The sequence below is a fragment of the Schistocerca gregaria genome, chromosome 2, assembly GCF_023897955.1.
Source record: "Schistocerca gregaria isolate iqSchGreg1 chromosome 2, iqSchGreg1.2, whole genome shotgun sequence".
Taxonomy (NCBI): Eukaryota; Metazoa; Arthropoda; class Insecta; order Orthoptera; family Acrididae; genus Schistocerca; species Schistocerca gregaria.
The window spans coordinates 41360786-41373442 of NC_064921.1; the positions used below are offsets into that span (position 1 = coordinate 41360786).

At 35.2% G+C, this 12657-nt stretch overlaps 1 protein-coding gene across 1 annotated transcript in view; it reads left to right on the plus strand.

Moving 5' to 3' along the window:
- The window catches only part of LOC126336284 (filamin-A), a 1048954-nt gene that overhangs the window by 487196 nt on the left and 549101 nt on the right, over positions 1–12657 (plus strand). The window contains 1 exon segment of the mRNA XM_049999806.1: positions 10115–10333. Within this exon segment, the coding sequence (XP_049855763.1) occupies positions 10115–10333 (219 nt within the window).

Here is a 12657-nt window from a genome sequence, read left to right on the forward strand (position 1 = left end):
AGGAAGACAGACGATGAGTAAGCGATGTCGACAACGCCTGAATCCCTGCCGTCAGCTGTGTTTGTTGAGCCTGAATAGTAGCCGTCAACTGTGTTTATTGTTCAATGAGCGCTTGCATAAGCAGTTCCATGTCTTCCTTGTCACGAACACGCAAATCCACAACACAGTGAAAATATCCCATCCTCGTCGCCAAAAAGTGTTATAACCTTTAGTCACAATAATTGCGTGGATATTCAACACTCTCTCTTAGAAACAATAGCTGATCACATGATTACAACTCAGTCTCTCAGAGCGCCTCTATCGCCGTTTGCGCGTACTGTCATGGCGGCACTGTTAAATGTCGTGGCACTATCACAACACCTATAACTGAGCACAACAGAAAAACTATACATCCTTCCTTCCTTCCTTTTTTGCCTTCAGAAAACACACAACACAAACCACTTGCACCCAGTTAACACTGTTCCAAAGCACATCAGTAAAGATAGAGTCATAGTAAGATCAAAGCATAGAACATTAAATCGAAAATAATTTACAGAAAATGAAATTCACTCAACACCATGATAAAACAACTACAATAATATATATTCTCATAAACAAAAATTTATCTTTTTGCAGCACAGTAATTTTATGAGATTATTTTTTGATCAGAGGGGTTCAATTTTGCAAGATTTTTACAAAGTAATTATTTTGTGTGTTTCTCTTTTTAATTAGGCACTCTTAGTTTGTTGGATAAGTTTAGTATTAAGTATCAGATTTAAAATGTATTTTTCCAGTGTGAATTTTTTTTAGATAAATTAAATTTATAGGTGTCAGAGAAAATTTTATAATTGTGTTAGCATGACATCTTCTACCATACAGTCAGAGTTTAAAACATTTCAGATAAGATTAAAAAGAGGATGAGATCATAAATTTGAGAGTATACATGGTCCAGAGAGTTTATTGCATGTTACAAGGTACATTTTCACATGACTGTTCATGGTTAGATGCACCTTTGTTGATGTTTACATTAGCTTTTGGCTCTTTATTTCCCCTTGAGGAGAAAGTTACTTGGTATGGCAGTGCCCTACAGAAAAACCTGATGTGAGAAGTGGACTGTTTGTCTGTAACTAATGTTACAGAACATAATGTAAACATATCTTCTGGTAAACCTTCTGGGATGTAAGGTCATGGTCCATGAAACTCTTCAGCTCCTAACGTTTCGTCCAGAGCTGTGCTGGACATCTGCAGAGGGATGTTTCTCCTCCGGTGAGTCTTGCTGACTGACGGGTCGGACGTCTGAGAGCGATTTATATATCATAGAAAGTGGGCGTGGCCAGAGTTACACATGATATGCAGAGATAATCTTTGTCAGAGATAAAACTTAACTATCGATCGTAATCTCGTCACAGATAAAACTGTCTAGCAATTCTGTAGTGCTACTGTCCAAATATCACTAATATATTGGAAAAACTGACTCATATATATATATATATAAATAGGACTCACGTCATTTTATAGAGAAAATTGAAGGTTTAATTCTGACTCCTGAAGATATTTTAGCAAGTTGTGATGCAGTATCTTCATTTACTACGATTCCAGTTAACGAAGTTATGGATTTTATAATGGATATTTTTCCAGATGATCTGACTGCTCTTTTCAGACATTGTCTTACTTCCAGTCAGTTCCAGTGGAATAATGAATTTTATGAGCAACTTAATGGCGTAGCAATGGGTAACCCATTGGGTCCTGCAGTAGCTAATTTCTGCATGGAGAAATTCGAACAGTCAGCTTTGGAAAAAGCAGATAAGAAACCATCTCGCTGGTATCGGTATGTAGACGATACATTTGTGGTCTAGCCACGTGGTAGAGAAGCCTTAGACAATTTTTTTGATTACCTTAATAATATAAATCCAAGAATCCAGTTTACCATGGAGAGAGAAAATGACAACAAAATACCGGTTTGGGATGTTTTAGTTATGAGACAGACAGATGGAAGATTGAAACAACAGATTTTTAGAAAAATAATGCACACAGACAGATACTTACACAAAAACTCTAACCAGCATCCACAACAAAAGAGAGGTGTGATTAAAAGTCTCATTGATAGAGCCAGACGGATTTGCACGCCGGAGTATCTAGACGCTGAATTAAAACATCTGAAGCACGCTTTTGAGAAAAATGGCTACTCAAAGAAAGAAGTAAGCAGAATTCTGCACCCAAACAACAGAAAGCCTAAGGACAAGACCGAAAAACGATGGAAGAATACAGTCTTTCTCTCTTTTATAAAGAAAGTAACGGATCAGATTGGAAAGATTTTAAGTAAACATGATATTAGACCTGTTTTTAGACCAACAAAGAAAATTTGTCATGTTCTCCGGTCTGTAAAAGATAAACGCGCTCCTCTATCAGCCAGTGGTATATATAAAATAGCGTGTACATGTGGTGAAGTTTATATTGGAACAACAAAGAGAAGCGTAAATACACGGTTAAAATAACACAGAAGCCTTTGCCGATTAGGGAAAACAGACAAATCGGCTGTAGCAGAACACGCTTTTCAGTCAGGAAATCATCAAGTGAAGTTTTCCGAAACAAAAATTTTATCTACGATGACGAACTATTACCCACGACTTTGTAGAGAAGCAATTGAAATATATAAACATAGGGATATTTTCAATCGGAAAGAAGAGACCATGAAACTTAGTGATATTTGGACAGTAGCACTACAGAAATGCTAGACAGTTTTATCTGTGATGCGATTACGATCAATAGTTAAGTTTTATCTCTGACAAAGATTATCTCTGCATATCACGTGTAACTCCAGCCGCACTCACTTTCTACGGTATATAAGTCGCTCTCAGACGTGTGACCCGTCAGTCGGCAAGACTCACCGGAAGAGAAACACCCCTCTGAAGATGTCCAGCACAGCTCTGGACAAAACGTTAGGAGCTGAAGAGTTTCATGGACCACGACCTTACATCCCAGAAGGTTTACCAGAAGATATGTCATCCGGTTGTGAAAGCCTTCATACTATGATAATGTAAACATATCTTTAAGGGGAAATATGTCTTGTTTTAGATGACTTACTTTGAAAATCCCATGTCATTATGTTGCAGTGGTGACTGCTTGTGTTCACAAAATAATGAAGACTGAAAGACTGAATGAAGTATTTAAGTGTATGTGCATAATTGCGAACCATCACATACGCACACACACACACACACACTTGATACAAAGATTAAAACATCGCAAATATCAGAGCATTTCTCTCTCATTAATGATACAAAGTTTACAGTGATGTGCCAGCAGAAAATTTGGTGAGTATAAACAGGAAACAAATTTAGATTCAGTGAGCATTGATCATGAATAAAATACAATTCATGTGGAAATGTTACAGAAATGATATTACATAAATATTGTGGTATACATGGAGAACAAAGTAAATTATGTGAAACAATTGTACAGAAAATAAATATTATGACAGTGGACATCTTATTAACATGTTTGAAAATTTAAACTAACTATTTGTTAATTTATGACTAAGCATTCTATTGTATTTGAATGTAGTGTTTCATATTCAATTACTGTTGGCATATTGTTACGGTCAAAGGAAGTAGTCTTTAAGTATGTTTCAAATTAGAAAGCAGGTGAATAAAATTTTGCAAAAGATTGCATTGGCTAATGCAGTCACTTCATGGAGGAGATGATGTGGTGATTTGCTTTTATGTACATATGTTTCTACATCTTTCTTATTACTCCATGCCTTTTGATAGTTGCATGCATTGCTAGTGTGGATTTTCATATGATAACCACAAAAACATTAAATTTACCTTCCAGCATTAGACTAATAACAATATCAACTGCTTTGACTTAAAGATCTCCAGCAAAACCTTATACATTATTTTGAAATTTATAGGAAACTAACAGCCAGTGATGTTTACTTCAACAGCTCATTTATCATCCATACCAGGATAAAATGGTATATTTTAGGCCCACATTGAATCCACTACATAAAATTCCATATATATACTCTGAGGCAGAGCTATCCCAACATATATATTAAAATCAATTTGTTAATAACGTATCACTGTATTTAAATTATCAGAATGCATTTCACATTTTCCCCACACAGATTTAAATAATCCTGGACAATGTTTTTGGAACTAGGGTTGTGGCTTCTTTGGACTATTGCTCTTGCGGGCATCCCGTAGGCTCTGTTGATTCAGCCCAAGGGAGTCCTATCAGCATGCACACAATTTTCACATTCCATTGTTTACATCAAAAGGGAGGGGGAAAGTTGCTGAAACTTCACTGTAGAATCTCTGTCTCACTATAACTCTGTGCTTTGATGCATCATTAATCCATGTTTATTATTATTGTTTTGATAGTTTTTTTGAAGAGTTATTTTTTTTCTTCCCATATGCTATTGTATCCATCACAGGAATTACTTTGCAAATGTTTAGCCAGAGTGTACTAGAGTATGGTAACATATGTATTATCACCTAGCAAGAGCTTCACAAATGATAAGAGAAAAAAAATGCACAAAGTATACCTCTGTCCGAAATAAGTCCCAGTTTCCTTGCTAGCTGACTGTTGGTAAAGTGCCTTATTAGCAAGTTTTTTTTAGAGTGTATTATGCATGAGTTTAGTGAGTTTTACTTTCTTACTAATAATAGCATTACATCACTAATTCAGAATTTATCAGGTGTTATTTTGGAATGTGGTTATGAAGAAAGTGAAGGAACTTACACCCAGATCCAGTGCAAACATGAATTAAGAACAAAAACATTGCAGATCCAGGCTAGGGTATGCACAAAATTTTAACAGAACAATGTAAAATGCAGCTGAGGGGTTGTGTGCACTATAACACTTGGCATGCATAGTTTTGTAAAACACAGTTATCCATATGACAAATACCATCTGTAAATTACCATGACTGCTGGTCATGCCAGCCAGACAGCCACAGCACAAAATCTGTGACATCATAGAAACATCACCATTTCATGATGCTAACTCAAAAACATTGTGATCCCAAGTAGAATGATCATTTTTTAATGAACACTATATGAAAGAATTGTTTTACGGACAGTAATGCACTGAATTAAAAAAAAGTGTTTTTTTATTTATAAGGTAATGAACATGTAATAGAACTACTACAGTACTTATTTACAATGAACACATTACTACACTGAAATGGTGCAGAAGTTAGCTTGTAGTTACACACACACACACACACACACACACACACCACACACCACACACACACACACACACACACACACACTTATTTACAATGAACATATTACTTCACTGAAATGGTGCAGAAATTAGTTGGCTCTACTGAGAATTTCATCAATGGAGTAGAAGGAGTTTGCCACCAATAAATGTTTTAGGCTTCTCTTAAACTGAATTTCATTGGTTGTTAGGCTTTTTATGGCTGCTGGCAAGTTATTGAAAATGTGTGTTCCTGAATAATGCACACCTTTTTGTACAAGAGTAAGTGACTATAAATCCTTGTGTAGATTATTCTTATTTCTATTATTGATTCCATGAATTGAACTGTTGGTTTGAAAAATCTATGTATTTTTAATGACAAATTTCATTAAGGTATAGATATACTGGGAAGCAGTAGTTAGAATCCCTAGTTCCCTAAACAGGCTTCTGCAGGATGTTCTTGAGTTCACACCACACAAAACTCTTACTGCACATTTTTGTGCCCAGAAAACTTAAGCTTGGCTTGATGAATTACCCCCAAAAATAATCCCATATGACATTATGGACTGAAAGTAAGCATAGTATGCCAGCTTTTTCATTTTCATATCCCCTATGTCTGACACAATTCGCATTGCAAATAGAGATTTGTTAAGATGCTTCAGCAGTTGTTTGGTGTGCTCCTCCCAGTTGAATTTATTAACAAGCTGTAATCCCAAGAATTTAATACTGTCCACTTCTTCTATCTGCTTGTCATTGTATGTTAGGCATATACTCGTGGGACACTCCTTACAAGTTTTGAACTGCACATAGTCTGTTTTTTTAAAGTTTAGTGACAAAGAATTGGATAGGAACCAGTGATTAATGTCTACAAATATTTTACTAGCTGATCTTTCTAAGACTACAGTTGATTTGCTATTTATTGCAATATTTGTATCACTGTCAAACAAAAAGAACTTGGCATCTGGTAATGTTACCAATGAAAGGTCATTGATATACACGAGAAAATTGAACCTTGTGGGACCACACATGTAATTAGTTCCCAGTTGGATGATGCATGATAGCTTAATACATGTCTCTTTCCTAATAACACCCTTTGTTTCCTGTTATTTGCATACCAGTATGCATTCAAGGAGAAATGGCATACTTTTAATGCGGTTTCCAGCTCACATTTGAAGAGAAATGTCATAATTCAAATGCAATATTCACTGCATGCTGCATTCCATTAGTACATGATCACTGGCTGTCACTGAAGTAACATAATCAATAATTTAGACATGGATATAACACTGTGTTACAAAAGACTATGCAACCAAGTCTAACTTAAAGAAATAATCAGTTTTAAGATTATCCACCGAACTTTGGAAACCTAGGAAGTTAGCACAATGAGTTGGACACCATAGTGTCTGTTACAGTAGATTTGTTGGCTATAACTGAGCACTGACATTCAGAAGGAAAAACCCTCACTACACATTTGTCAACAATGAATCTTTGCTCATTTTCAAGTGGGGAAATCAAACTATGTTGTAGTCCTGCAATATATATTGCCATCAAAAACTTCCACCTCATATTAGAAAGTGTATCATGGCCTGAAGTGAACTATTTTTCTGTTCGTGTCTTCTACTTTTTGACATCACGTGCCCACTAAAACATATAAATAATATATGTAGAAAAGTACCTGGATAGATGGTGAAGATGTACAAGTAAGAATAAAAAGTAACACTGTTTCAGTGTGAAACATTATAAAACATGAGATGTTAAGGTGAAAGAAGCATGAAGTAGATATTATGAATATTGCTTACTAGTGCACACAAGGAGTAGACATGTAGCTTACATCTAAAATAATGGAAGCAGTACTCCTGCTAACATTCAGAATGTTATAAATAGCTCCCTAGTTGGAAAGAATAATTACAATAATGAAATTATTATAAACTGAAATGGTAGTATAACAGAATGCTAATATAATATTGTAAATATCATAAGTCACTATTTCTTCTCTGTTGGTAAATCTGTCAGTGATACATTCAGTAACCGTAAATATAACTTGGAAATGCTTCTACTTACAGCATGTACCTCACACGAGCAGACAGCAGTGAAATAAAAAGCATAGTAAAGGCAACACAAAACTCTTTGCAACACATCTGGACTCCTTTCTTATGGGATTAACAGGGTCTTACCACCAGAAAGTTTTCCTTATCTGTTGAAAATAGCCCAGGTAGCCCCTATTTTCAAGGAAGGATGCAGATTGAAATAGAAGATAATAAATCAATCTCTATCTTGTCTGAAAAGGTAATAACACATAGACCTGTCACAGTTTTGAGTAAACATAGTCTGATCTTGGAAAAACAGAATGGTTTCATTAAGAACAAATCAACTGCAGCAATTGCCAATCCATTTATTCATGAGGTAATATTGGCTGTTGAGAACAAAGAGTATATTACAGGTACATTCCTTGATCTTGAACAGGCATTTGACTGTGTCATTATAACAGTACTTCAAGAGAAGTTGTGGAACATAGGCATCAGAGGCATTGCTCATGGTCTAATAAAATCATATCTAAGAGAAAGCAGTTTGTGCTGTTAAGAATGGTAAGTGGCACACACACATCTAGCATTACCAATATGACATGTGCAGTACTTCTTTTCTTTATTTATGTAAATGATGTTAAATACTTCACCCCAGATTCAAAGATCGTACTCCAAGCTGGTGACATTTCTATTGTGTGGAAGTATAAATATTATGACCAATTATAAATATTGCACAACCATATTACAAATGAAATAAATCAGTAATTCAGTGAAAAACATCGTAGTGTTAGCACCAAGAAATTGGCAGTAATGGACAGTGAAGTCCACAAGATGACAGGATTTGAAATCCAGTTGTGCATTGGACCTGACACAGCTATCAACGAAAACTATGTAAGGTCCCTGGGAATAAAAATACAAGATACACTTCAGTAGGATATACATGTTTACCCTCTGGCAAGCAAACTGCCCAAACATATATTTGCAGTAAATATGCTTGGCAGATACAGCAATGAGACCCATGTGCTACAGGCTGCTTATCATGCATTGATTACATCTGTTATAAACTATGAGTTAGAAGTACAGGGTGCTACAACTCCAGCAGACCTTTCTTCCAGAAATGCCAGGCTTGCAAGGACTGCAAGAGATGTTCTGTGAAGTTTGGAAGGTAGGAGATGAGGTACCGGTGAAAGTAAGGCTGTGAGGAGAGGTCATAAGTTGTGCTTGGGTAGCTCTGTTGGTAGAGCAATTGCCCACAAAAGGCAAGGGTCCTGAGTTCGAATCTTGGTCCAGCACACAGTTTTAATCTGCTAGGAAGTTATAAATCAGGGGACATTCTGCAGGAGAGTGAAAATTTCATTCTAGTCCTTTACAAGCTTTTAAAGTTACAGAAGAAAGCTGTAAGGACAAATTGTGGTGCAAAACCAAAAGACTCATGTCATGTTCTGTTACATAAACCAGAACAAGGTTCAGTCATCTCATAAATCATAGAACTGTAATTAATCAATGAAACCAAGTGTACACAGGACTGAGACATGGAAATACATTATAGAGTTCAGTCACGTCATTTCCTACTCCAACTTCAAATCCCCGAGTAAAGGAATGTTGATTGCCAACTGACACTACTCACTAGATGAGTATAATTTTTTTGCAAAGAATAAAGGAATTTTGTACAGGCTTCATTATGTATTTAATGTAAATACTTAATCATCAACTTTTTGTTCAGTCATTTCTTAAATAACTAATTGAAAATAAATCATAGTTGCTATGGTGAAATTCTATCTACCTGCAAATCAAGCATCGTGTATAAGTGAATTACTTTCAAACCTGTCTTGTTGTACCACTGTTTTTTGTTTAAAAAGAAGTGCATATGTGTATTCACTTCTGAACTTACAAATTCATAATAATGATCCTTATGTCATGTGATGGTGAATAAAGTTATAATAATAATAAAATAATAATAATTATTATTATTATTGTACTGCATCACATTGAAAAAGTACACCTTCAGAGAGATAGAAATGTGTGCTCATAAAACCAAATCACTTCATCATCTCCTGTGTGTCCGCCCCCGGTAGCTGAGTGGTCAGCATGACAGACTGTCAATCCAAAGGGCCCGGGTTCGATTCCCGGCTGGATCGCAGATTTTCTCTGCTCAGAGACTGGGTGTTGTGTTGTCCTAATCATCATCGTTTTCCCCATCGACGCGCAAGTCGCCAAAGTGGCATCAAATCGAAAGACTTGCACCAGGCGAACGGTCTACCCGACGGGAGGCCCTTGTCACACATTTCATCTCCTGTATGAACAGAGTGAGTTAGCCAATGCAGCCTTTGTTCAAAATTTGATTCACCAGTTTTTCAGTTTGAAACATGCAGTACATAAACAGTACTCCCATTGGGAATAATCATATGCAGATAGTAACACAGCGTGGAATGCTGCACTAAAATATTGTAACTTACTTAATCGTATCTTAATACAACAGTTAAATTAATTTAAATTTCCAAAACATCTTAATGGAATGTCATCTGCCATATTATTTATTTATTTTTGTACAATTGTTTGTCATCATTTATTTTGCTCCCTGTCTAACACAATATTTACATAATATAATTTCTGTAACAATCCAAGGAACTTTCACAACAGTGGGTAATAAAGAGCTTAAAGCTAATGTAAATATCTACAAATGTGCATCTAAACATGAACAGCTTTCTGAAGATGAACCTGTCAGTTAAAAACTAGTAACAGAACTATTATGTGAATAAAGAGCGTTATTAACAGAGGCTGGTTGTTGTTTCCTTCAACCTGTGATGTACACTGTGTTTAATGAGTTGTAAGACAGAATTGCTAATCAGCTTAAAACCTTAAAATTTTTGTACCAAAATGAAGTAAATTGTCCATTACAGATAAATTCAAATGGAGCTAGCAGTAGGGAAATAGACGTTTTAGCCCGATCTCCCACTGGCCGTAGCTTGGATTGTCCAGTGCAGGAAAATGATGGTGTGTATACGGCAACATTTCAGCCAGATGAAGCAGGAGAGTGGAGCATTGCTGTGACCCATGGTGGAGAGCATATCCAAGGAGGACCATTCACATGCTTTGTGTTTGACCCAAATGCTGTGAAGGTATTTATACACCCAATTATAAAATGAAAAATTCTCTGTTGTGGGTTAATGTTACACAGACCTAATGTTACCAGTGATTAGAAAACATATGTATCAGGTCAACCATAATGAAATCTGTCACTGGAGCAGCATGTGTATTAACAAAGCACTGTGTACATTTGATGTTCACACAAGGAATTTTCTATTGAAAATAAATTTGGCTAATATTATTTTGTGGCAAAGATGGGGTATATTATGTTACTGGCTATAAGAGCCCCAAAGTAATTTTATATTTACCAAAACCCAAAAAGAAATCCAGTCCATTAAGATTATTTGTTTACTTATATTTTAAGTGGTAACTATAAATTTTATGCCAGATATGTAGACTATGTAGACTGATGTTCTAGGTTTTTCTCTGGCCATGTAATTCACTTCGAGCGCTCAGTTACGTGTGGCCTCGAAGGCAATGTAGCTTTATTGTTCTGTTGAGAATATTTTGTATACCACTAATGGTTTTACAGTTTAGCATGCAGCTATTCACAGAATTTACAAATGTGTTCTTCAAATTTTTTTGTTATAATTTGTATTTATCCTCAGTTTTTCCTTTTGTCTATGAACAATGGAAGCATGTGTGTTTTAATGCTCAGTTATTGACTTAGAGTGACAGAATTCTCTCATTTGTAATAGAAATATTTCAATGATCCTCAGTATCTGATTAAGAGTCCGATCAGTTTCTTGGAAACTGCAATAACATTTTTCATTGGTAGATCCTGCTCTGTTAATTTGTGGTACAGCATTCAAAGAGTTGCAGAGAACTGCCAGTTGAGGTGTGGAGTCTTGACCTTGACTCTTCATTGTCCTTTTACTTTACATTATTAAGTTAACTTGTGTCCTTCAATGTGAATCTTCTGTAGCTGTGATTTCCATGTGATGCTGAAATAAGTAGAACATATCTGCAGATATTCCAATTTCCTTCACACTCTCTTGCCTTGAAAAAAAAATGTGATTCTTTTGCTAATGAGGACTTCTAAATTTTCATGATGTGTATAAATATTGTTTATGTGTACCACAAGTTCCTTTCAGACTGTGGTATGTATTTTTTGTATTTTGTGTATTTTGTCTGTATTTTTTCTAGTTTATTTATTTCATATTTTCTTTACTGGTGATTCATGTTGTGAATCTATCACAGGAAATGGGGAGTGCCAGTTTTACAAGTTTTTGTGGTCACATTCCATGGTATTTCATACATGGTACTAATAAGTTTCATGTTAAAGTGCCTACAACTTAGATTCTGTAACAGAAAAATAAATTAACTATGAAGGTAAAATTTTATGGGATGTTAGGCTGCATCATGTTTCTTTTATACATTTGATATTTCGACTCCTCAACTAGGATCTTCTTCAGGATCTCCTATTGTGATCTTTACCCTCCCACACATCGTCACTTAAGTTCTCATTCTTTGCACAAATTTTGAAAAACTTAGAGGAATAAGATTACAAAAGAAGAATTTTTTTTACTTATCTTGATTATCTCATTGTTGTTGATGGCTCAAAATCTTGTCTAGGAGTATATTCTTGCAGCTGAAATTTCTATTTAACAGATTCCTGCAGGCGAAATAACTGATGAAGATTTGCCTGTCGTTATGATTTTCTTTTATTTTCATCCCATTCTTCTAAATCACACCAATTTAACAGTTTTCAGTTCTATCACCCCAGAAATTACATTGTTGTTGACAAGTTTAGAAAAATGTCTACTTCCATCAGAGACATGCCCACCACGACTTACATTCTGTCTTACTTACAATTTCCAAAGAGTTTCCAAAGAAAAAGAGCTTACAAACATTTTTTACGGGAGAAGAAGCTTTACCAAATTATATCATTATTTCATAAGTAAATCCAGAAACAAATTTTGTAATTAGTGCTGGATTGTGAAATTAATAATATTAATTTTATGTATTCCAGAGATTGTGCAATTTCAATTATTCCTAAAAGAAGAGTAGTTTTAACTGTTAGTGCATATCAATTTTAACTCATTAATTTCTTTTCTATAAATTTTAGCCTGAATATAATACATTGTGTATAAAATCGTATGAATTCTTTTAATGAAACAGCTGAGATCATTTGAACCTATGCAAGAATCGATATTATACACTGTATCAGATATTTCTATAAAGAAAAAGGTTATGTTAGAGGAGGGTGACTATTCACAATATCCTCTTCAAAAAATTTGGAAACAGAATGTTTACGATATTTTGTGACAGACTATAAGGTCTGTCAAACGGTATACAAAATGGTGTCCAGGATAGCAGATAGATGTATAGAGCATCCGATACGTAACATATTACA